Source organism: Megalopta genalis, chromosome 9 (assembly GCF_051020955.1).
Source record: "Megalopta genalis isolate 19385.01 chromosome 9, iyMegGena1_principal, whole genome shotgun sequence".
Classification (NCBI taxonomy): Eukaryota; Metazoa; Arthropoda; class Insecta; order Hymenoptera; family Halictidae; genus Megalopta; species Megalopta genalis.
Genome location: NC_135021.1, coordinates 18482642 through 18508852, shown reverse-complemented (window position 1 = coordinate 18508852; position 26211 = coordinate 18482642). Strand labels below are relative to the sequence as shown.

Sequence of the window (26211 nt, the reverse complement as noted above, 5' to 3'; positions counted from 1 at the left end):
GAAGGATATAAGAGTTAAGCTTCGAAACTTGTAGGCGAGAAAGTTCAAAGAAAGCAAACCCTTGCTAAGAAAAAGTCACTAGAGAGTAGGTTTCGAAAAAACAAAATCCAGTATATGTTATTAATAAAAATCGGATTCTCACCTTTCAAAGGAAATCCAATCTGAGCGGCCCCCTCTTCTTCGTCTTCATATTAGCACAAACTTTCAGGCATATAGATATCATTGTTTCCAAGGAAATTGTTTCTCAATGAAAAACCGTTGCTGATATCTAAAACGCTGATATCGCAAGTATCCGCGGATTGTAACACCGGAAAGTGTCATGAAAAACGTGATCACAGAGTGGTGAAATGGAACAGTTTCCTGTTTCGCGCGCGTTGAAATGTCCAAACGGAAACGTGAAATGTTCCTGAGGCCACCGGGTGATCAGCAAAAAAAAAATCACTCTTGTGTGAACAAATGCTTGACGGACAGCGTGTATTCTGCACAAGGAAAAGAAAATGTAGAAATTGCAAAGAAAATGGCGCACAGAAAATCAGCCTTAATCGTCGGGCGTGCGCGCGAACACGGCCACAGATTTTCGCGAGAATATTTGAAAAATATCCGTGTGTGTGACGGATTTTCGAGCAAAAACACCGCTGCGAAAACGGTCCGATTGTTTTCGCTAAAGTGTGAGAAAAAAAAAATGTTACGCCTCGCTGCACGCAATTCGGTGCGCGATATGAAAGTTCAGCTCGGTCTCGAAGCGCAGCAAATTTCCAGCAAAAAAGAAAACTATGCTGGAGCGTGCACGACGATTCCGTGAAAATCGCGGCATACAAACGCGAGACACATCATATATATAACAATATGGTAAAAATCATGGAAACGAGTATACATTATAATACGCTTATATATATACATATCCGACGATAAACAATCTTATAATATACAAAAATAGGATACTCGCCTTTTGAACGGTACATGAAAACGTCCTCTTCGTGCTTCGTTTATCGTGCGATGACTATTTCTCTTCGTGTAATATCACGTTACGTCTGTTATCTTTTAATCGTTTTTCGTATCCTTTTTCTCGTTTTAAAAATAACGTTGCATAGTTTGTTTGTTTTTTTTTCAATCGCAAAACACTATTCAAATACGTCGAGTTGGCGTCGAACGATGTGATGCCAGCCATAAATCGGATTGTACGTGCGAGCGAAACTTATGGCTGGACCGTTACGTGTGCCACCGAGGTTGGTCAGTGGTGTATTTCGTTCTTTTCTGTTTTCGACGCGTTTCTCGTTCAACGTAGTGAACGGAACAACAGCGCTTACAAACTAACCGATACGCTATTAATGGTAAACTAATATGTGGTCCTGACGATAATGTAAAAAGCGTAGGCATTTGGAAAGCACGAAGACGACAAGAAACGGTATTCTTTACGAATTAAATCGTACATGACTCGGTGACTGACGCACCGAGCGTTTTATACGTATCATGGACGTTAGTTTTACGAGAGTTATTAGTTTGTGATCTTTCTTTTCTTTTTTTTTTTGCGGCCAATTTTCGGCCGTGTGCGGCATTTTGTGCCTTCACGTAAGCGTGGGATATTGATACTGACAACATGTAAACATCTGATTCTCGGTTGAACAGAGGGATTCATCATCGAGCACATTCCTTCGACAACATGAACCATGAAATGGAAATATACGAATTGAACGAAATCGAATGAGAAATACATATATATGTTAATATGTTAAACGTGTAATTAACGGGATCCCTCTGTTCACTTATTGTACACGTATGAATAATAGCTAGGGTAGAGTTCATTTGAATAAGAGCGTCAGATAAACAGAATGTTGAATTTTTTGTTACGTTGAACGAATTCGATGCTTTTTTTTGGTAAAGCTGGATCTTATTGAAATGAATTCTAAATACATGCTATTATATGTAAAATATATGAAAGTATTTTGCAATTTGATTTAGAACCTTCTTTCCTATTTATGATGGTTACATAGTAATTTTTACAGGTCATTTTAGGTTTCGCATAAGATTTTGAAAAAAGAAATGAATCTAGAGAAATTATTTACCAAACTGCAAAATACAAAGAGCCAAAGATGGTTGTGGGGTGTGTACGAACTTACCTTATAAATATATTGCACCACACGTTCTTGAATCAGGTGACTAACTCTTAAGAATATCTTTTTACGAAGCAAAGACTACAAATTCTTCAATTCTTCCGATCTCAAAATTTATTGTTCTTTAAAATATCATGTAGCACGAGGAAAATAAAAATCTACCGTTGATCGAAACATTTTGCAACGATATAATAATCAAATTTTCAATTTAAGCAAAGAATCGAAGTAAACTTAAATATTGCAAGAATATTAGAAATAATTTTTAGAAACTATAATGAATAATTAAATTATTACGTCGGTAAATAAACGAAGTGAAATTTAAAGTGTCGAATTTCAAAAATGTCAAATACGGCTGTGATAAGAATATTTGTGTATATGTATGTGATTTCCACAACAAATTTGCACCTTTGGCCCTGAAAAAAGGTCAAATAAGGATAAAAAAAACTCACCCAGTTTTGGGATCCCCATCCGCCGACTGTGATATTGGCATCTCAGGCATGTCTGTGATTTTCTGCTGCTGCAACCCTGAAGGACCCGCCTCGTCGCACGCCAAAGAAACATTTACAAAGGTTGTAGGTTCTATAGTTCTACTGTTTGGGTCTTCTTCGCTCTCTTCTTTTACAGGTAGGCCTACAGAATATGCAAGAAATTGTTAATAGAATACACAGTTGTAGCAATTAAATAACTCTGCAATACAATATATTGGCAAATGAAACTGCGATATGTTACAAAATTATGGTCATTTTGTATATACCTTCATCTCCATCACATTCGTCGTCGGAATTCTCATCATCTTCACTACTCTCTTCTTCGTCTTCTTGTTGTGTCGAGCTGGTTTGATTTTGTGATATTTGGTTATGCGTAGTTTGTGAACTCGGACCAGGCACTGCTTGAACATTTTGCGCAGGACTGCCACTTGTGTCCATAGGAACTGAGGTTATTTGTTGTTGTTGATTAGTATTGGGTATCATCATAGGGATGCCCAGGCCCATGTTGTCCATCATACTCATGCCCATATTGTTTTGATGCTCGCCAACTTGCTGCATCACGCTGCCATCTAACCTGTTCTCTGTACTCTGTTCTTGTTTCATCACATTCTGTAATCAAATGTTTACAAGATATAAAATTAATTAATGACTTTCAATCATTTCAAAGCAGAAAAACAATATGCAGTAACTCTTATGAACACATTCGTAATTTAATACTGGAATAAACGATTTAAATCTTTCTTAGGTGATATAGAGGGGCCAGTCTACTAAACCATAACTAGAATGCTTTTTTTAAATTCTGCTATTACTTAGAAAGGCAAGAGAAAATAAAACTTCCATTTTCTAACTTTTTTATCTGAGTCTATAACAAACATTTAAAAAATGGCTTTCGTAGATCTCGGTAACTTATACGCATGTTGAAAATTGTACGAAAAGCATTTTTTGAATTTTCGTTATGGGTTCGCATAAAAAAGTTTAAAAATGACAGTGTTTTTATTTTTTTTGTCTCCAAGTAATAGCAAAATTGTAACAAAGAAGTTTAGTCATTGTCTAGTATGCTAGTTCCTCTATTATCCAAAAAAAAAGAAATTAAAATCGTTCGGTCCAGTTTTAGAAAAGTTATCGAGTTTTAAAAGGGGTACGAATATTCATGGGAGTCGCTGTAAATAATAAACGTTGTATAACCTCTAAGTATATTACTGAATGAAACTATCAAAAATAAGTAACAAAAATTCTCAGAATTTTTTATAATAACAAAAATAATTGCAAAAAGTATGAAATGTGAAATTAGTCAACTTACAATGTACGTTTTAAAATGATTTTTATCTTGTAATATAACTGTATCTAAGGGCAAATTGAATTGAACATCTTGCAAATAAAAGAGCATCTACGCTCTCATGTTTTCTATGTATACAGTGAGGGCAATTAATTCTTCTCGAAAGACAGTGAAGGATATACTTCGTGGAAAAAAAAAGAAGCAATTACCGGATTGAGTACATTGGGAACATAACCCTGTTTGCCGCTTTCGACATTGACTTCTCCCAGCCATTGTAATAGTCGCTTTTCGGCGTTTGCTGTTGTATTCCAAAATTCGTAAAATAATTCTACTTTATACACACAGTCGTCGCATATTTTCTTCGGTAGCTTGTCTTCCCTTCCAACCTGCAATTACGAACAAAAACAATGCAATTAAAACAAGTTATCCGCATAAATCGGAAACTAAAAAATATTTCGCTGGCATCGCGTATCTTGAAATATACAAATAAGCGAAACACATGAAATTACATATTACGAGGCTTATCGAAAAGTACTAAATTATTCAATAAATCATCGAAAAATCGATCTATCGACACACGTATAATTTTAACAAAGAAAAATTTGAAAATGTTAAATTATGTGGTTCGAAACGCCTAAAAAAATACCATAAACTGTATATATTTTCGAACAGAGACAATGTTGTATCGAACATACGATATCGAAAACGAGGGCGATTATTCAATTAGCATATTAATTGCCCGAAGAAAATTAATATTACCCGTCGTCAGTCACGAATAACAAAGTGTGAGAAAATAGCCGGCAGGGCACAGCAAGCGAGCGGCGGTAATAAAGGAAAATCATCGAAATTGGTTGGATAAAAAGATAAAAGCGCGGCAAAATTTCTGAATAATTGTTGGCGTCGTGGGCGAGGTGGATAAGTCTGGGCGAGAAGGAAAGGGAAAGGAAAACACTACAACACCAGAGTGTGTGGGCCATTGCGATATCGCCACATTCGGGCTACTTTCAATTGCTACATGAATATCATCGTTGTACAGGGCGATCTCCGAAAGAAAGAGAACCGAACGCATATCTACTGGGAGGTTGAAAAGTCGTGGACGGCCCAGGAAACGCGATGTAGCTATGAAAATGCACAAGATGGCGGACCGCCATTGTCGATGCGATGGCGTAGTTGGCTTACCTTGACCGGTAGACAGGCGGCGATCTTCAGAAAAAGATCGTTTCCCTCGCCCCCGAAAATCGGCACCGAAACACGGTCCTTCACGAGACACAACCGACACAGGTCCAGATAATCGAGGGAGGACATTTTACTGTGTAAAACGCCAGCTCGAGACGCAAAGCCGCGCCCGTAGACGCGAACGCTGTTTCAACCCAAGCCGGAGAAGACCCCGCGTTCTTCTGTACGCGTCGTTTGCTCACGGAGCTTCGGCCAGTTCCGTTAGAGATCGGCCGCCCTCGGCGCGCCACGGACACCTTCGGAATTACTCGGTGGGTCAGTTGCGTATCGATCACGTCGCACTCGAAACCAACCGCTTTTACACACGAAGTTTCGAATATTGCGAAGGCCCCTTTCGTCCGGATCGAACGCGATATTTAACACGGATTGATTGCGTCACCCCGAAAATCATTCCCGGGAAGAAGATAATGAAGTTTTCCACGGTATATTAAATCGCTGTCCGATTCGATTCGATTCGATGCGCTCGCCCGTTCGACATCTGTCACGTTCCTATTAAATCGAAAATATTGCAATATGGCCACGATCATCGCCGATTATGTATCCCACCTTTCCGGTGGCAACGGAAAATATTACATGGGGCACGATCGAAGAAAACGGCGCGCTGCACATAAATCCGTCTTTGATATGTACCGATTGATCGTCCAGGTGTTTAAGAGGTCGGCCGAGTTAATGCAAACCTATCAAATTTTCATGAACAATTACTCCCACCTCTGCGTACGAGTAGCGTCACGCATGATCAAACTGACGGTTTACTGACGACTGCCACTGACTTCGATAGAGCACGAATCAGAGTTCCATGAAAAATATTTATATCGACCTTATTTTAGTTAATATTTAAAATATAGGCGCGTCACTGATTTTTCTTCGACTTTTCTTCTACGATTTATTAAGAACTTTTAGCATGTGTTTTTTCACAAATGATCTCAAATACATTATGATGAATTTAGAATAGGAGAAATTATATTAATAGGAACAGAGAATTAATTTTAATTAGACCAATGAGATTTTATTGGTATTGTGGAGAGCATATTATTGCGTTTACGTAGCAAAGTGCATTGTTAATGCTGTTACGTTACGTTAGAGGTAATAGGAGAAATTATATTATTAGAGAATAAATTAAATTTATAATAATAATAATAATAATAATAAATTATATTATATTTTAGAGAATTAGTCCTAACTATAGCAATGAGATTTTAATGCTAATATGACTACACAGCATTGCGTGAAATATTAAATATTACTATTATTATTATTATTATTATTATTATTATTATGCAATTGAGTTTGATATTCGAACTATTGAAATATTATTGAGCAGTTCAACGGCTGGATCAATTTTGCTATTGTTTATATAGGCATAAAGAATTCTTCAGTGTTCTTATATAGCCAGTAACAGAAGTCAGGAACTGCAGAATAACGGCGCTGCCACGTTTCTAGTTGTTATGGCAGAACTTACCCTCGTGCCGTCGAACATATCAATGATCTGGCACGTTATATCTATTGTATTATTGCTGTAAGAGAAATAAGAAAATACATATATTACGTCGTAATTTTTTTAAATAGCGTTAACACTATTTTTGCTGATTTTGATATACATATAACTATTTTTATCAAATTAATTTTATAATCATTATTATTATAACGAATGTTGAAAAGGGAAAAATTGAGGAAAAATGATTAAACTTAGAAAATAATGATGAATTAAAGTTTTGAAAGGTGACCTCTCACTTTTTTTAGTGAAGATAGCGTTATATTAAAATTCTTAAAGGTGTTTCTTGTCTTCTTTGGTAAAAATAGTGTTAACGCTATTTCCTCGCGGTACGTTTTTGCATAAGTTTCCCAACTTATTTTGTAAAAACTAAAAAATGGGAGATACTAGTTTTTATTAATACACCGTTTTTCACATATATTACAACTTTGACATTTCTATAGATGTATAAAAATTCGCAGTCTAGTTATTCTAATTATTATTAATGAAGCTTTGAATTGTCCTGCCATACTTTTATAATAAAAAAAATTTTATAATATTACGTATAAATTTTATTGTATGCTTACATTTATTCCAGCGGATAAGTCTAGTCTAATAACGGAACAGTAGAATTTAATTTTAATTAGAAAGAAACTAGTAACATTCATTATTCCTGCGTTTTTGAAGTTACTTTTATCACAAGCTCGAATCAATAATATGTCATGTTTAAGAATTTTTTGAGTCCTTTAATTTGTTTTTTTATGCACTTATATGCACTTATTTCTACTCCTAGATACGCCTGGAAAGAGAAAAACTGGAACATGCTGTACAATTTACAAAAGGAAAATTAAAGGAACAGCCTCTGTATATTAATACGTTCGACGTCAAGAATTACAATGATTTTATAAAGCCTTCGAAATTCGTCTAATTCAAGCGAAGTCGACGATAAGGATTTTCTAAATTGTATAAATCGTATAAATTGCCAGTGAACGTGTTAACATTGCGGCCGCAAACGGGTTGCAAAACGACAAAAAATGACGGTCTCTCGTTTTAGATAAAAAAAACTGCTTTATTGTGGCAGAGCACATGTATTATCATATACCAGCATATAATTAGGAAGTCCATAGTAATTTACAAATTACGATCCACTTAAACGTCGGTACACGTGGCGGTGTATGCAGGCAGATTTTAAGAATCGATTTCGATCACATACATGCTGTTACCCATGTTTATATGTTCTCTCTTCTATTCTCGTCTCGTCGATCGTTTTATTATTATTATTCCTTCTCGTTTCGTTTAAACTCGAGACTTACTTTTCGTATTTCTTTTTCTCTTCTCTTTTTTTTGTTTCATTATTATTCAATGCATTTTCTTTTTTTTCTTTCATTCTTCCTTTTTTTTTTCTTTGTTTGTTTGTTTGTTTGTTCGAACGGGGAGGACAGGACCTTCTAAAGGTCCATTTGCAACGACGGTGCTCTATTTTTTATAATACATGAAAACAAGGGATATGTGGTCTCTTTTCTTTCGGTAGTCGAGAAAATTGTACCCGTACAAGCCGATGGGATTTCTATTACCGTTCTCGTGTTCGACTCTCCGACACGGAGCTCTCTCTCTCTCTCTCTCTCTCTCTCTCTCTCTCTCTCTCTCTCTCTATCCACGTTTCGTATCTTACAAGTACATCGCGTGATTATCGCAAAAGTAGACAGCATACCCAGGCGTCCGTTCGCATCAGTTAACGCTCCCGTCAGGTTCAAGCAAATAGTAAAAATCAACATTTGTAATCTTTACATATTTATGGGGGAACAAGATAAGATTTCTTCGGTAGAATATTTTTAATTAGAGAAAGCGCTCGTCGATCCTCCTCTCTCTCTCTCTCTCTCTCTCTCTCTCTCTCTCTCTCTCTCTCTTATATGTACAATTATATCTCAAATGTTAACTGTCTTCTCGTCCTCGTCTCGATCCCTAATCGATTTCTCTGTTATACGTTAGTATGTATAATAATATAGTTTATCGTTTCTCTCTAAATTATCGCTGCTACGAAATTGTATCGTCGTTCAATGGTCGTCAAAGTTGAGCGGATAATAACGTTTTTACAGAATAATTGAGAACGGAAAAAAATATTCGATTTGTAACGTGAGAACCGATCGCAGAAAACGAACGAACGTATCAGGCGAAACTATTTCTAACAATACGAAATCGTTATCAATCGAATGCCGTAAATCGATTAGCAAAAAGTTGTTCGGTAAATCTAGCGCGCCAGATTCAGTTCTTCTTTTTCCATCGATTTTTTTTTGCGTTGTCTCGGTAAAATCGCGACAAGACTGTGTGTTTTACTTCGATGCTCGTAATTACAGTTAATTTAATTTGTTAAATTCGTAACTATGTTTTACTTACACTTTATGCTATAACAATAATAGCAAAATTGCGTGGGAATGTGTGTCTAAATTGTTTCCTCGTTTAATCTCGTATCTGTTCTTCTTTTTTTTTTCTTTTTTTATCCGAGTTTCGTCGTCGTAAATTGTAAATATACAGCTATTACAAATATTATTGTTTACATTCGTGTGGTAAGATAACATTAATGGTAATCATTCGTGTTCGTAATCTACTAATACAAAGTTAAAAATGCGGGAAGTTGAAATTTTTTGCGGTCGCGCCGCTCTGAATATATTCGTGTATGTATGTATATGCATGTATGTATGTATGTATGTGTGTATGTGCGTGTGTATGTATATACGTAAGTACATGGATTTTAGTTGACATATTTTTTTTTTTGTTCGAACTCTGACGACGTTATATGCTCGTTTTGATTCCATCGAAGTCAGCATTCAAAGACCGTGTCGATTCAAATATTCCAAACACATTTTTATGTTTTTATGTTTGTAACTGTAACGTTAACAATTTGGTAAAGAAAAACCGAAAAATGCACTTCCGCAAATATCGAGTAACGTTTAAACAAATTAATTTGTTTGACAACGACACTTTCTTTCAATTCCGAGTTTCCGTTAAATTTCGATCAATTCGATCGAATCCCAAAGCCGATCGTGTATTCGAAGTTTCGATTCAAATCGATTCGATCGATTCAAACGAATAATAAGTATGGAGCGAAAATTCTTGTGAAATTTATCGATTGATTTTTTTTCGAAAACTGTGCGCACCAATTAATATCGTTTTTTTCAATATTTCGTCGAATATTGCTGCTCGAATGTTTTTTTATATCCATGGAAATGAAATCGATAATATTCGATATTATAATATAATATAATATAATATAATATTCGGTATTATATTATAATATAATATTATATAATATAATATTCGATATTATATTATAATATAATATTATATAATATAATATTCGATAATATTCCGAAAAACTTCGTAACGATTAATCAAGCTACGCTGCGCTAATGGATGAATTATTATCGCTTAGAAATTTTGATTTTAATTAATTTAATTAATTGAAAAGTCGTTAGATTCGTGTCGGACACCCAGCAAGAATTTTTCTCTCGTTTCGCTGTGTTAAACACCACGCAACGACTTTATGTGATTATCTTATTAACATCTCGTCACGCTTATTTATTCCAACAATATCGGGATTAATTAAGTTAGCGTTGGTCGTAGATCGTTGACAATTTATGCGTGTGTCTCGTACATATCATACCGTATCGATAAGATCTCGTTTTATATTTGTTCTTTTATTAAGCTAAAAATCACGAAATGTCGATGGAAGAAGGGGATGGGGCAGAAAAAACGCAATTCTATCGCTGCCTGAACGAACCACATTATGTATATCTTCACTACAAACGGCACTGCCTTTACGCACATGCGATCACACGCCTAGAAATCTCGAGCCATTTTGGTGTGAGTAATTTGAACCGCTATTTAAAAACCGTACTTGTAAAATGTTTGTCGTAGTGGTTTCCCGTCAAACAAAGAACTGGATTATTATCTATATGTGTATATACGTGTATATATATATATACAGGGTGTCCCGAAAATGTCTCGCAATCTTGGAGAGAATGGTTCCTGAGGTGATTCGGAGCAACTTTTTCCTTTGCAAAAATGTTCTACGGAGCTTCGTTTACGAGTTATTAGAGAAAAACGGTTGCCAATCGGAGAGCGACTGCGGCCAGCGCTCCGTCCTTGCGGCCAATCCAGCGCTGCGCCGGCCGTATGACGCAGCGGCGGTGGTCGCGAGGGCGGAGCGTCAACCGCACTCGGTCTCCGTTTGGTCCCGGTTTTTCGTAAATAACTTGTGAACGAAGCCTCGTAGAACATTTTCGCTAAGGAAAAAGTTGCTTCAAATGACCCCAGGAACCTTCCATTTCCAGATTACGAGACATCTTTGGGACACCATGTATATATATATATTATATTAATATATGCAAAGTGTTATGAACATTAGTAAAATTTTTAATCAGTTCTCTGTTAAATTGTATTCATACAGTTTCTAGAAATGGTAGTTTCCGTTGAAAATGATCTAGCAATGTTGCCAAGTCGGATGAGAAATGCAAATTGTAGTCGTATCACTGATTTATTATTAAATGATTATATTCGTAAGTGTAGAAAGATTTTCGGTGAGAACGAGCGTAAGCCTTCGCACGTTAGGTTTACGTTACCAGTGTGTTTTCGTTCGTTTTCACGACCATTTGTACTGCGCTTACGATGAACAACGATAAATTCGAACTCAGAGATCGAATGATTCACGGTCACGGGAATGATCGCTTACGTTTTCTTCCCCCCACCCCCCGGAAACGAGGAGCACGAAACACGAACAATTGTCGCACCGATTAGTGCCGAATGTTGACGATCAAAATTAAGAAATTGCGTTTACGCGCTGCTAACGTGTTTTCGAGGCGTTAAACGACGAAATTATTGATCCTGTTAATGCAAATTATTTGTAATCGTTTAGAACCGATTTTTTCTGTCGTCCAAATTGTCGGAAGAAGTTATACATGTTGTCCTAAAAATGTCTCGCAATACGGAAACGGGGGAAAGCTGAGGTGATTTGAAGCAACTTTTTCCTTTGCGAAAATGCGATCCGTGGCTTCGTTTACAAGTTATTAACGAAAAACCTGGACCAATCGGAGAGCGAGTGCGGCCAGCGATCCGCCCTTGCGGCCAATCCCGCGTCGCGCCGGCCGTATGACGCAGCGGCGGTGGTCGCGAGGGCGTGGCGTCAGCCGCACTCGCTCTCCGATTGGTCTCGGTTTTTCGTTAATAACTCGTAAACGAAGCCTCGTAGAACATTTTCGCTAAGGAAAAAGTTGCTTCAAATCACCACAGGAATCTCTCGTTTCCGTATCGCGAGACATTTCCGGGACACCCTGTATTTACATATAATCCGGAGAAAACAGCCTTTGGACGAGAGCATCGCGGGGGGAAAGAGGGACAATGTGGTAACTTTCTCAACAGAATCAAATTTCATTTTCAGGAGGCAACGGGATCTGCTAGTCTAGCCACAATCTTCGCCATCGGATGCTTAACGAGCACGAGTAATTTCCCAAGCTGGAAAACTAAGACAACGAAGGGAACAATGGCAATTTCACCGGTCGATGTTCCGCAAAAATACAGCTCTAATCGTCGTTTGCTTTCGAAACCACGAACGTCATAATCGAGTCCTAATTATCGAAGAGACATCGTCCCAAGCTTCGCAACGACCAGCCCTTATCCGTTAAGTTTCGTGGAAATGGATCCCTAGCTATCTATGTTTGTACTTAATGTATTTATTTATCTTAATCTGATGAAAGTTTCGCGGACCATTCGTGCGCGAAAACGAAAAAGACATAGTCGAATTCACAGTCGACGCGCTGTTTATCGAAAGTAACACAAGGATTTGAACATGCATAAGAAAACGATGGCACTTTAATATACATAATTCGTTACATTTCTTTGAGCTTGCATTTCGTTGGAACCATATTTGATATATATATATGCTTGTTATTTCTCTCGATTCGCACTGATCCACGGATTCTGATACACCATTCGCAATGGAGAAATTCATGTGAACAAGTTTCTTCTTTTTTATACTTGCCTGTTTCTCGTCGATATCTGTCTAATCGCGGGCCAGGAGCATACTGCGGATGAACGTTAAGCGCTGCGCTTAATTGTTTCTTTTTTTTTTGCCCCAGTGATCTTTCTATTGTGAACGCGAGCGCGTGATCTGTTTATAAAAAATCGGTTTGATGAAAATCGGTCGGCTGAGAAACCGCAGCGTGCTCCCAGCCTTTAATGGGTACAGTAATGTCTCCCTTACTGACGCTCAAATTGTCCACTAAAATGGACAATTTGGAAACAGGAGAGAGATACGATTATCCGAGTCTTGCGGCTCGTTTTTATAATCGTTGACAAACCGTAACTATAAAAACGAACCGCAAGGCTCGAATAATCGTATCTCCTCTTCCTAAATTGTCTGTTTCTGTGGACAATCGGAGCGTCAATTAGAGAGACATTGCTGTATAGCGATTCATTCTCAGATTGCTTTGCTTCGCTATGCGACTACAGAATTTTTATTAACATGGTTGCATCCATTGTTATTCTTGAGTCACGTGTTAAAGACGACCGACATCGACGTCTGCGTAAATGCTTCACTCTTTCAATACAGCGAAAGTCCATTCCAATCGACGTTCCAATCGTTGTTCATTTCTACCCTAATTTATTGTGAAAATGTAATTCGTTCATTCTGTCGCAGCGAGTTCTGACTAATAAGTAAATGCTAGCAATTGATAATTGGTGTATTAACTTATCGAATGTATATTTTTTTCTTCTTTCGATGTGATCAAATTGCACATGAGTGGTTGTTCGGTCAATCGCGAATGCCTTCGTTTGCTCGGCCATTAATTACGGCTGCGGCTCAAATTCTCTTCGTCAACCCTTAAACCGTGAAACGCATATTTTAAGATTTCTAGAAATCGCATCAGAATTTCTAGAAATATTAGAATAGAATATATATATTTATATATTTATATAAATATTTCCATCGCAAGCGGGCTGTTTGATTAAGCTCACACGCTCTCATTTGTAAGTATGTGGATACTTATCACTTTTAATGAGCTAGTGAATATGAATTAATTCAACATGAATTAATAATGCTATAGAATGATTCATGTGGAAAACTTCTATTCCGGATATAAATTCAGTAACATTTAGTAGTATTAAATTGAGTGATTCAATTATCCAAGTTCATTAAGTAATTGAATGTTACAAGCTGAATGGAAGAACATTTCTTCGGTTATATTGAAAACCGTGATAATTAAAATGCCAAAATTATTAGAAGTTTTTTAAGAAACGGGTTCATCAACGGAAAGATAATTTAATTGTTTTTTTTTATTATTAGTAAAATATAGAATACGTCATTGGTAATATATATTATTGTAGTAAAATATATAAATATAAAATGTAGTAAATATAAATATAATATAATATAGTAAATATAATGTGTATAATTATAGTAAATATAAAATGTAGCAAATACTCAAATGTAAAAATACAAAAATATATATAAAATATATAAAAAATAAATACAAAAATTATAATAATATTCATTAATGATTTCACAATCTTTTCTAGATGACCATCTTAATCACAAAAGTGTCCACATACTTATGGCAAAGGGTGTACATTGTCGAACACAATTCTAGCATTTTTTAAGAATGTAATATAAAGTTTTTGTGAAAAATGCATCGAACAACCAGTGATCAACCAAGTCGATAAATTTTTACAAAATTATATTTGCTAAACATTTATAGCTGTGTAACGGTGCTGCATGAATTTTAGTGTAAAAAGGATACCACCATAATCGTTACTTTTTCATATGATATACGGGAAATGTTCGTTCTTTTTTATTGGACAAATCACTGCGTCGAAGAAATCAAAACGAGAGAAACGCCATAAAATGTAAACATTACATTTTCTACCTATTTTGTAAAGAACATGCGAAATAGTTCATCTATAATCCACTCTCTGTTTCATACGATGGTATACATTCCACTTTCGTTTCCGTCGTGTTTTCTTAATTAATTTTATTAATTCTCTTTAGAGTAAACATTCACACAAATATGCATGTATGTCTCTTTTCTCTCTGTGTCGAATTCTGTAAACAGTCTTGTCGCGCAGAAACTTCTTCAGCAACCATTTCGCTTATCGCACCGCGCGACTCAATTTGTTTTGAATTTCGATCCGCAATAAGAACCTCAGAGTATAACAACCTGATTCCGCCGAATGAAACGGTTAAATTGCTTCATCACGACGCTTTTTATTTTACGAATTACGATGTTTTTTTTGCAATAATATTCGCAATAATATCCTTGCAATTCAGCTTTCTCTTCGAGAGAACGTTGTTCGTTAACATGAACAATAATACAAGCTAATCGAAATCATAATTTTCTTATCAGCTGATGATAATTAGAAAGTTTTCTGGAATGTATACAATAATATGGGATAGGAAGAGTATTATTTTTCTTTTCATAATGCAAAAAATCCTTCAAATTATTTTTCTTCTTCTAAACCGCCATTTTGTCCTTCATTTGTTGAATCATTTTGTTTTGTATTCATTCGGTGAATAATTATATTTTGTCCTTTTCACTTGGCGAATAATTATATTTTCTTTATTTTGTGAACAATTTTATTTTATCCATCATTCTGTATAATTATATTTTCTGAATATACATATAATGTATATTCAGTATAATTATATTCTGAATAATTACATTTTCTTTCTTATTTTCTGAACAACTTTATTTCGTCCTTTTTTATATTGTCAATATAAATGACGGTTGAACTATTTAAATGAAGTTTCGTATATTAAAAGTTACGCCACACACAAATGATAAATCCTGCCTCACGTACCACATTAAAAAAGAAAAAAAAACATTTAAAAAATCGTTGATTTTTCCTTATATTTATCTCGATCGAATGACCTCACTGAACGAGTATTTTGATTAGAGAACAATAATACGTGGATCAGTGAAAAACCGTAATTAAAAATTGAAATCATTTGGCGTAAATTCTATAATCTCGAGAAATTTCTCAAATTGAAAACAATTCGTTCCAGTGGAAAGTATCGAAGCGAAATTATTTTCAAATATTTCCTTCTACTTTACTCTCTCCAAGAAAGCATATGCAAGTTGCGAACAAGTTCGTTTCAGTGACGTCCCCGTGCCGGAATGTTTAACAGTCACGATCGATTTAAGGGTTTGTGAAGAACTCGCGCCAACACACGGCGGGAGTGATATGCGACGCGACGCGACCCGACCCGACGCAACCCGACGCAACCCGACGCGACCCGACGCGACGCGACCCGATGCGACCCGACCCGACGCGACCCGACGCGACGCGACAATGGGTAACCATGAAAATGAAATTGAAAAGAATTTCCAAAGATTCCTGGCGCATCGATTCCTTCCCAGGCGGCCACGTTGAATTAGTCGAAAGGCCGAGTGAGCAAAACGAAGTTTCACTACTTACGCTACGCGTGTATGTGCAATCCAGTGTGTGTGTCTTAAAAATACTCGAATACGTTCTACTTGTCGATAAAAGGCAAGAGAATTGTTCCGCTCGTGTTCGACTCTATTAGTATGACGCGTCTCGTAATCACTATTACGGAAATTATGGTGCTTTGTGTCTCGATGGGATTGACTTTCCGTAGGTAAACTGTAAAACCAAAAAAAGATCGGGGAGGGGCGGGGTGGGGTGGGGGCGATAAAATTGAATTCTCGCGTGATTTCTACGGCTTTCCCCTCTGGATTTCATTTCGCTTTCGTTAAGATATTTTAATTGTTATATGTATATATTTGTGTGGTTTTCATTTTTTTTCCTTTCTTAATCATTTATATTATTAAACTTTTTTTCCATTTTTCCTGACCGAGCGTCCGGGCGTGGCGAGATCTATCTCGTAGCTAAGTGTCTCCTAAATGTAGTTTACGGCCACACGGTCCCTCAATCGATCTGGATCATTAATTAAACGGTAGTAAGTGGAAAATCGAGAACGGGGGATCCTCTCGTGTACTCGCGCACTCGCAATAATAATAATAATAATAATAATTAATAATGATAATGATAATGATAATAATAATAATAATAATAATAATATAATATATAATGTTGTCTCGCAAGTATGGTATTTATACACATCGTAAGATCGAAACACCTTAATTCGTACACCTAGACTCGTACGTGTAATATCTATAGTTCATATATACAAATTGTAAAATGCCTTCTTAATGAAAAAGTCGTGTTTATTTTATGTATATGTCTTTCGGTGTGTATATATTTTGTTTATACATATCTCTCTTTTCTTTAGCAGTGTGAACGTAGATATATATATGTATATTTTTTTTCTCTGTCTCTTCCTCCCCTCTCTCTTTCCCCCCCTCTCTCTCTCTTTTTCTCTTTTTTTTCTCACACACACGCACGCACACATACGCTTCCTCTTTCGCAGCTTCTCCCACTCACGCACACGCGCTTCCAATCAATTTCTCCGTTTTGTTTCGTTTTCGTTTCCTTGAAATCAAAAAATGCTTCTTCGCTACGGAACACATGATCACTAGCATACCTTCTTTTTTTTTTCTTCTTGTACATGCAGAACAGTTGCTTTTTCTACGAATCAGTCCATCGCCCGATCGCACCCGTGACAAGATTCTATTTCTCTCTCTCTCTCTCTCTCTCTCTCTCTCTCTCACTCTCTTTTGCTCTGCAATTAAATCATATCAATGGAAGAGATATCGATAACGCTACACGAGTAGCACCGTGGACACGCGAGCCAAGTGTTGGCATACCGGCGGCTGGATCGTGACGTCATCGGCGTCCGAGTCACGTGATCAGGCGAGCAGCAGTAAACGCGAGAAGACCAGAGGAGTCGCTCGGTCTCCCGCTTGCCGCTGTTTATTTTGTGTCACGTGACCCGAGCGCCGGCCGAGTCACGGTGTACAGCCGACAGTGTGTCAACACCGCGCGCGAGATGCTCGGAGCACGTTGAAAAACATTGGAAGATCGAGTTCGAAACAATCGGAAGCACTTGGAATTCATTAGGATGTAATTTTTTTTCAAACGTTTCTTCTTCTTACGTTCGCACGGAACTGTCGATCGCGAACGATCGCGATACGGGAGAAATTGCTATAAATAGAACCGCGGGCCTAGAATCTCGTCAGTTCTGCGACTTGCCGCGCGACAAACCGTGTGTTGTGCTTCGTAATCGCGAAGAACAAAGCCGAACGGTAAAAAGAAACGAAAAGAAATTTCGCCGGTCGAAACACATATCCAGCTTACGCCAACGAGCAGACAATATATATTAATATATGTATATATATTATATATATTATATTATATATTATAATATTATATATATTATATTATATATTATAATATTATATATATTATATTATATATTATAATATTATATATATTATATTATATATTATAATATTATATATACATATATATATTGTATTTCTTCGCGATCCTAAAGTTTCGTTTTCTCGAACTTTTGGACGGCTTCCGCGAAGTCTGGGCTCCTAGAGTCTAAGATAGTTGGAAGTTACTCGGAAAAATACTTGAAACGCGATAGAATTCTAGAACGCTATTCAGACAATATTTACAGATTTTCTCGTTGCCGCGAATTCTGACAAGGAGAATGTCGAATCGCTCGAAGGATAAGGACGAACACAAAATCAAATCATTGCTCGAAGTGACGCGGTTATACGATTATTCCGAACAGTTGTCACCCCGGTCGTGTTCGTTCGATGATTCGTCGATCCTGTCCTTAAGGTGCGTGCACATTCGAAAGTGAAACTGTCGCCGTTTCGAGGTTATATCTCGTACGAGTGAATAATGATTTGAAAGCGACATTTTTCAGCTTGCTCTCAAGCTCATAGGCGATCTAATGATTTTTCGACAGCTAAAAAAAAATGACCAAAGAATCGAACGTATCGTTCAGTTGCTTCGTATGAACGCTGTCAAATGTTGGATATAATTATAGATATCTTTTTGCACAATTATTGATATCCAACTGTTTCAATTGTACGCTGAACTTCTGTCACATATGAGCCGTTTATTTTGAAAGTGCCATAAGTCAATTTAGCGTAATGAAAAGCGGTGATTTTGTAATGTTTATACGAAATTATTTATACTGAGAAAAATATCAGTATCCTGAGATAACAAGTACAAGTAAATCTTCTCGAATATTTATAATAATATCTAATATTTTTAAACGTGTTAAAACGCAAACCCTTAAATATATCGACTTAACAAACAAAGTGACTTATGCCACTTTTAAAATAAATGGCTCATATATTCGTACAAAATTATCTGGCAACTTGGCATTCTAGATTGCTTTTTCTTCTCCCAGAAAATATTGTAAACAATAATCAAAGTACACTCGTCGTCGTGGTCTGACTTCGTTCGTCGAAGATGCCCTCGAATGGACACGCACCTTTATACGCGGAGGAACAATTTCAACGTTTCGTCGACGTCGGCCATCTTCGTCAAGAATTGAACAGCGCTGTTGCATTGTGGATAATATATAATATATTATTATATATAATATATAATAATAATCCAAATAACTAAACCATCTGAAAAACGATTTCCTTGCGATTTCAATCGCTCTGAATTTGAAAACTGGAAGCTCACTCCTCGTCACACCCTCATCAAAATTGCTACAAAACATTCTCCGACGAGCATGATTTGTGATCGGCTAGAATTGCTGTCGCATCGTTCGCATCGCGCGACTGTTCCTTATCCGAGTGCACCATGCTTCAATCGTTGATTCGATAATCGTCAATTGCAGTCGTTTTAATCGCTCGAACGAACAAATAACTTATATCCGCACGACAATTTAACCGATGAAAAAGAAAAAATTTATATTTATTTTATTTTTTATTTATCGCATACCGAATCGTGTGCACCTAAATAACGAACATTCGCACGATTGACACCGTCGTGCGCTGTTCGATTCCGACAAAGTCGATTGCCGCGCGCGAAGAGAACGACCGTTGGTCTCCTAAGTTCCTCCGGAGGAAGCATGACTCACGGACAGAAAGCTCGAGCAGCGCCCCAACCGCGATGACACCGTGCCGCGGCGCGCGTAAGCCTAAAATCTATATTACTCATGTATTTCTAATGAACTCTAACTCCTACCATGAAGAAGACACTGTCTCTCCCAGCTAGCGTACAATAAAAAATCTATCCGATGATTCGACCATCAAGGATGACACTACGTAGACAGTCTGCCGTTAGGGATCCGGCGAAAATCGATCCCCGGATCGAGAGAGATCGCTTACACAATTCGCTTAAGCTAAACGGGAGCCTTCGGGGAGACTTCGGAAGTCCTCCAAATAGTCGTTTCGCGCGGTGATTCGCGGAATCCGGGCAAATTCATCGAAGCCGATCTAATAATGCTAGCCTATCGCGTAATACCGAACAATTGAGGAAACATTTATACTTCAACGACACCGACGTTACCGGTCCGACGCGCGAAATCAACAAGCCTACCCGTCGCGCGTCCTCCTGAGGGACGACGCAACCAAGCCGAAGCGCGGTAAAACAACAACGTCGCGAACTAAACCTGCCGATCGACTGTCTGCTTGGAACAGCTTCGCGGGCGCGTACGTCCGAGAGGAGAGGCGATGAGAGCGTCTCGAGGATTTAGTTCGCCGACAAAAAGCTCTCCCCCTCCCTCTCCCTTTCTTTTCCTCTCCGCGTTACCGTCCTTGTTTTCCTTTTCCTTCCCCCACCACTCTCGCTTTTTCTATCTCTCACTCTCTCTCTCTCTCTCACGCACAGACGCACACTCATTCTCTCTCTCTCTCTCTCTCTCTCTCTCTCTCAGACTCTCTCTCACTCTCCCTAGTTCTCTCTCGCATTTTTCGATTTTCTTCAAAGATAGTCTCAGACAGAGACACGTCGCGGCAGTTCTTGCGGCATCATGCTGACGGTCGATGATCGTCAGATGCTGGCTCGATGTTGATACAACGGCGGAAGTTGCAGCAACGGCGTGGGCGGCGGCGCGCATTGCTCGCTGCGCATGTTCAACGACGGCAGCTGCTGCATCGGCAGCAGGTGCGAGATCTTACCGGGCGAGCGACGGACCGTGAACCGCGGTCTCCGTCGTTTCTTCTGGAAGCCGCTGCAGCGGCAGTTGCAGACCGACGTGTCGTCGTCCAGCGATATCGTGTCACCGTGGTTGCCTATCTGGCCCGACAGTATCGAGCCGTTCGCCATTATTACGTCGCCCTCCAAGCGCACTGCTCCTTGCGCAGCCTGCGTCATAATAATTTTTGCTTGATTTTCTCCTCGTTTCGCCTTGCGGATTGCTACGAAGCGTTCTTCACGCTATGGACGCGTGTTCGCCTTCGCGTTCATGCATATATCGATTGTTTCGTTTACACGCTATTTATTTTATTATATTATTTATTTTATTCGTTTTGATTTTCTATCGCGGACTGTTCCGGCGGTTTCGTATTATAATTGCGACGGGGGTAGCGTGGACATTTTTTTTCTCCTATCGATTGGACGTAGGGGGCACGATAGGGGTGTCTATTAACCCTTTATGTTCTGGATTTTATCGTCTCTGTTTTTCACTGATACCGGTATTTCTGTTTACAGCGATTCGCAGCCGGGACTGTACTTTGCGTATAAAAAAAGTACGTGTCGCGAGATAAACGTTATATTATTATTATATTATATTATATTAAACGAATATTGAGACGATGAGATTATTATAATTCGGTCTGGAATGTGACTCTAAAAACAGTAAAATTTATGGGAGAAAGGAATTTTTAACCTCGTAGATGTGTTAGATCAGTTTTCAGGACATACAATAGCCGGCCAAAGGGTTCAAATTTAACCTTTGAAAACGCAATAACTTTTTTGAAATTGGTGCAAATGACTTGAATTTTTTTCTTGAGATGGTAGATGTTAAAGTAGACCTTTGTAATTTGATTATTAACAAGGGGAGGTCGCCAGGGATGACGCTCATTTTTGATGAGATTTCGCACAGTGATAGAGCTTGCAAAACTGAATCCAATGATACCCGGTTTTAGGTGCAGACGACTTATAGTTTTCGGGATAGTTAAGGTTAAAGTTGCTAATAACACGGCAGGAGGCATCGTGCGGCAGGTGGTGGGGGCACGCCGCTGCGTCACGTTCAGTTAGACCTGATCCAGCCTCCCACCTTTCCCACCCTTCCCACTCTAATATTTCTGGTACTGCGCTGGTGTGGTACCCGTTCGCACGCGTCACTGGGTACGGTTCGGCTCGAGCCGATAATGCCCGAACCGTGCATCGATGCACACCGTGACTGATTTATAATTCCGGAAAATTTAAATAAATACGGCGTTCTTATTCTCGTGAAATAATGTGATTCAATTTGTATATCATACTTTCAGTGAAAATCAGAGCTATACTTTCCAGAAGATGAAAGAGTACAGGAAAGCGATCAAAATTGGTTCGCGAAGCCGCAAGAACAGTGTTCGTAGATTCTGTATCAATTTCCGAAAGCGGATCGAAAGCGGACTTGGATAAAATTATTTCAACTAAAAATACAAATATTTGGAAATACTATTTATTTCAGTATGATTATATATATTAAATATAATATATTAAATATAATATATTTAATTTTATTATTATATATTAAATATATTAAATATGAAAAATATAACATATTTTAATATTATATTTTATTAGTATAAACAAGATTATTTCATCGACTATTTGCAATACTTTTCCAAATATTTTTATTCATGTCCGAACGGAAGTTGTCGAAGATTTTATTTCTCTGTACAACACAAAGGAGAGGAGAAAATGATATCGCTTACCTGTAGAGCTTCAGCCTCGTCCCGCCTTTCGTCCTCGGTATTCATCGTGACGAATCTCAGGACCAATAAATTGAGGGAGGCGGCGACGATGGCCAAGCCGAACAGAATGAATATCAGGGAGAACATCACGTACTCGGGTTTGTTGTCCAGCGCGTTATCCTTTTGCAGCGCGACCATATCGCCGAACCCGATGGTTGTAAGAGTGATGAAACAATAATAGATGGAATCGAAGTATGACCACCCTTCGTACCTAGAGAACGCCGCGGCACCTCCCGCAATTGTTAAGCAAGACAAGGTCGTCACCACGCAGATAAGATTTATTTCTGAGGCCTGAAAATTACACAGTTTTTACGGATATTCACCTAATACTAATTAGACTACAGATGTTTCTTTCTCTTTTAAAAATGCGCCTTATCAGCACTTTAATTGGCGGTTTGATCTTTGAAAAAATCGATTTTCTTTCTTATATTTGGGAGGGGATGATTCCCGAGGTGATTTGAAGCAACTTTTTCCTTTGCGAAAATTCGATCCGCGGCTTCGTTTACGAGTTATTAGCGAAAAAAACGGTGGCCAATGAGAGGCGAGCTCGGCTGGCGCGCGGCGGCCCGGCCAACGAGCGCACGGAGCTCGGTTCCGCTCATTGGCTCGGCTGTCTCGCGCCAACTGATCTCGCGTCTCATTGGTCACCGTTTTTCTGTTAATAACTCGTAAACGAAGCCGTGGTTCGTATTTTCGCAAAGGAAAAAGTTGCTTCAAATAACTCCAGGAACCTCCCATTTCTGGATTGCGAATGCACGGAAACATCTGCAGTTTAATTATCCAAATACGATATCGATTCTCGAGACTTTATTAAAGTGTGCAGAAAACAATAATATCTGAAATACTATCGTATTTCATGGAACGTTTTAACGTTATTGACTTTAATATGAGAGGCAGTTAAAAATTCGATTTACATTTTCCATATTTTTCCAAAGTGCTGATATTCGTGAATGGAATGTCACTTGCTTCGCGTCGAAATTCGGAAAATTCAGAGTTCGAAACGTTTAATACAAGATTATAATTACAATTATTAAATATATATAATTAAATTATTAAATACAAATGTGTTATCTCAGATATGGCATGAGCAATAATTTGATCTATATTTAATCTATATAATATTCTAGATAATATTCTAAATATTCACATGTCCTATTTATTTTATCTTTTTGACATACTAAAGACGAGAAAATATCAAAAAAATCGATTTTAGATCAATAGAAAACCCAAGCTCACGTTAACAGTTAACGCTTTCGATAAAACAGAATAGGACTCGCGTAATTATTCTTGTTTTAACGTTTCAAACGATTGTCTATAGCGCATGCAAAAACGTAGACTTCATTTAATTTCCTTGGAGTTAACCTCTTAGGCACGGCTGAATTTTGCGCTGGCTGATACATTCTTAGACTGTACATTCCATCTGTATTGTATTATTAATACCGTTGTAAAACGTTGCGAGGGCAAAAAGGTGTGAAGCAAGAGAGAAATGAAAACGATCGTTTAGTTCAGACGGTGAGCGAATGAGTCGGTAGAGTGCGCCACTGTAGCGGCGCGTCATAAATAATATGACATCCGCGAGAGCCGCTTTAGTGGCGCGTCGGTACCTAAGAGGTTAATTCAGGAAAATGCGTACTCTGTTTTCGAAGATTCAACTGCCTAGTCTCCTTGAAGAAGAAGTTAATTTTTCACATTTTAAAACAAGTATGTCTGCCTAATAATAAATATATTATTAATAATATATTATATATTAATAATAATAATAATAATAATAACAAACATCGATACTACAAATTCAATTTAAAATGCTATTTCCGTTAACAGTTCTGTCGAAACAATGAGACGTTAATTTCTGACTGACTTCAAGGTTATAGTATAACAACGGAAGCAAGTGTTCGGAGGATCCATAGATCGGATTCACGTGCGAATCGCAAAATGTAAATTAGCCTCGTTAAACATCCCTGGATTATTCTAATAGTTTTCGGATTTGATTCGAGTCAATATCGTAGTCATTATTTCATGCGGAGTATGAGGGAGTTGGAATAGAATTCCTAGCATTACCTGGACATCCTTATAGTTAAGAAGCTTCTTTACGTTCCGTATTACGACGGACGAGAATTTATTCAAACGCTCTCCTATGCTCTGGAACATTACGAGTCCTAGCGGGATTCCGACGATTGCGTAGAACATCGTGAACAGTTTACCGCTTATAGTGTTCGGCGTTGAATGTCCGTAACCTGAAAATTCGATCGATTATCCGATATAAGTTGTCGACCGATAATTCCGTGATCAGATTAACGTGGCACGGGTACGTTGTTAACTATTAATTCTGTACACCATTAAAAATAAATAGTGATACAGTATTGTTGTGCAATACTCGACTTTTATTCCATAAAAAATAAGAATCGAGTACGGCTGACGCGAGGCGGCCCAGCCAACCAGCGCACGAAACGCAGTTCCGCTCATTGGCTTGGTCGCCTCGCGCCAGCTGAGCTCGCCTCTCATTGGTCACTGTTTCTCGTTAATAACTCGTTTACGGTGCCTCGGAGAAAATTTTTGTAAAGGAAAAAGTTACTTCAAATGATCCGAGGAACCCGCCACTTTCGGATTGCGAGACATTTTTGGGACATTATATTATACAGGGTGTTAAAAAAGAACATTCAATATATGTATGGTATATAGGATACATTGTACCGAGTAAAAGAGCTTTAATAGGTCGAAAAGTCAACCGTTTCCGAGATATAAACATTTATGTTTGCTTGTATGATGTAAATAATATGTGCTAGAATGAACTTTACCTTAATGATGTCGATGTAAAAATAATTCTAATTTTCGTCACATTGAATTTTAAGTGTCTATTCCGCACTCAATTATTATAGAAGTACGACCATGTGATACATCTTCTTTTTTGTAAACGCGTAAAGTTCGACTTTTACTCATTAGTATAAACGGTTTCAATGCTGTCGAAGTAAATAGGGGGAAACTGTTCGCAAAAGATATCTCTTAAAGAGGATCCATACTCTGCGATGGCATCAATCGGCGCGGCATATCTTCCAAATGACTGGATCTACGAGATATCTGTTCCTCTCAACTTCTTGAACTGACTTCTTCAAACGGGACTACTAATTTCAAGCATCGCGATAACTTTGAACAAGAGACAATTTTTAATAACCGAGAAGCAACTGGCGACGCTTTCCGTAGACTTTTGCTGCTTCAACTCTTTAAGACTCTCTGCTACTAAGACGGACAGGTCTGCTCCTTATTAAAAACGGATATATACAGTCGATCGACGTCTACAGGGTGTCGCAAAATTATTGTATTTCCGGGAACTGAGGGGTTCATGAGATCATTTGAAGCAACTTTCTCCTTTACGAAAATGTTCTCCGAGGCATCGTTAACGAGTTATTAACGAAAAACACTGGACCAATGAGAGGCGGGATCAGCTGGCGCGTGGCGGCCGAGCCAGTGAACGGAACTGGACGCCGTGCGCTCGTTGGCTCGGCCGCCTCGCGCTAGTCGAGCTCGCTTCTCATTGGTCAGTGTTTTTCGTTAATAACTCGTTAACGATGCCTCGGAGAACATTTTCGTAAAGGAGAAAGTTACTTCAAATGATCTCAGGAACCCCATATTTTCCCGGGAATACCGTAATTATTTTAGGACACCCTGTATATCGACATCTTTTCAAACGGAATAATGCGTTTGTTGAACAAAAATATGAGCAAAATTTATGATTTATTGGAATGATAAAAAAAAATACAAAAATGAGGTATAACAAAAA

General features: G+C 37.9%; 2 protein-coding genes and 1 long non-coding RNA gene across 12 annotated transcripts in view; 1 reads left to right on the top strand and 2 right to left on the bottom strand.

Annotated features, from left to right (window-relative positions):
- Positions 1–5189, bottom strand: part of LOC117224805 (uncharacterized) — an 82608-nt gene extending 77419 nt beyond the window's left edge. For all 9 annotated transcript variants that reach the window (XM_076524609.1, XM_076524614.1, XM_076524607.1 and 6 more), the window contains exons 1-4: positions 5055–5189; positions 4085–4261; positions 2866–3208; positions 2561–2741 (exon numbers count right to left, since the gene is read on the bottom strand). In XM_076524609.1, coding sequence (XP_076380724.1) covers positions 2561–2741; positions 2866–3208; positions 4085–4261; positions 5055–5180 — 827 coding nt within the window. In that variant the 5' untranslated portion in view covers positions 5181–5189. The remainder of the gene's footprint in view (positions 1–2560; positions 2742–2865; positions 3209–4084; positions 4262–5054) is intronic.
- A 2441-nt stretch (positions 5190–7630) lies between these two features.
- Positions 7631–26211, bottom strand: part of Task6 (TWIK-related acid-sensitive K[+] channel 6) — a 158505-nt gene continuing 139924 nt past the window's right edge. For both annotated transcript variants that reach the window (XM_033477915.2, XM_033477916.2), the window contains 3 exons: positions 24495–24670; positions 22398–22727; positions 7631–20838 (listed from right to left, as the gene is read on the bottom strand). In XM_033477915.2, the coding sequence (XP_033333806.1) occupies positions 20524–20838; positions 22398–22727; positions 24495–24670 (821 nt within the window). In that variant the 3' untranslated portion in view covers positions 7631–20523. The remainder of the gene's footprint in view (positions 20839–22397; positions 22728–24494; positions 24671–26211) is intronic.
- On the top strand, positions 23431–24807 carry LOC117224782 (uncharacterized). The gene is made up of 2 exons (XR_013034145.1): positions 23431–24137; positions 24258–24807. It is a non-coding gene; the product is annotated as an uncharacterized LOC117224782 (long non-coding RNA).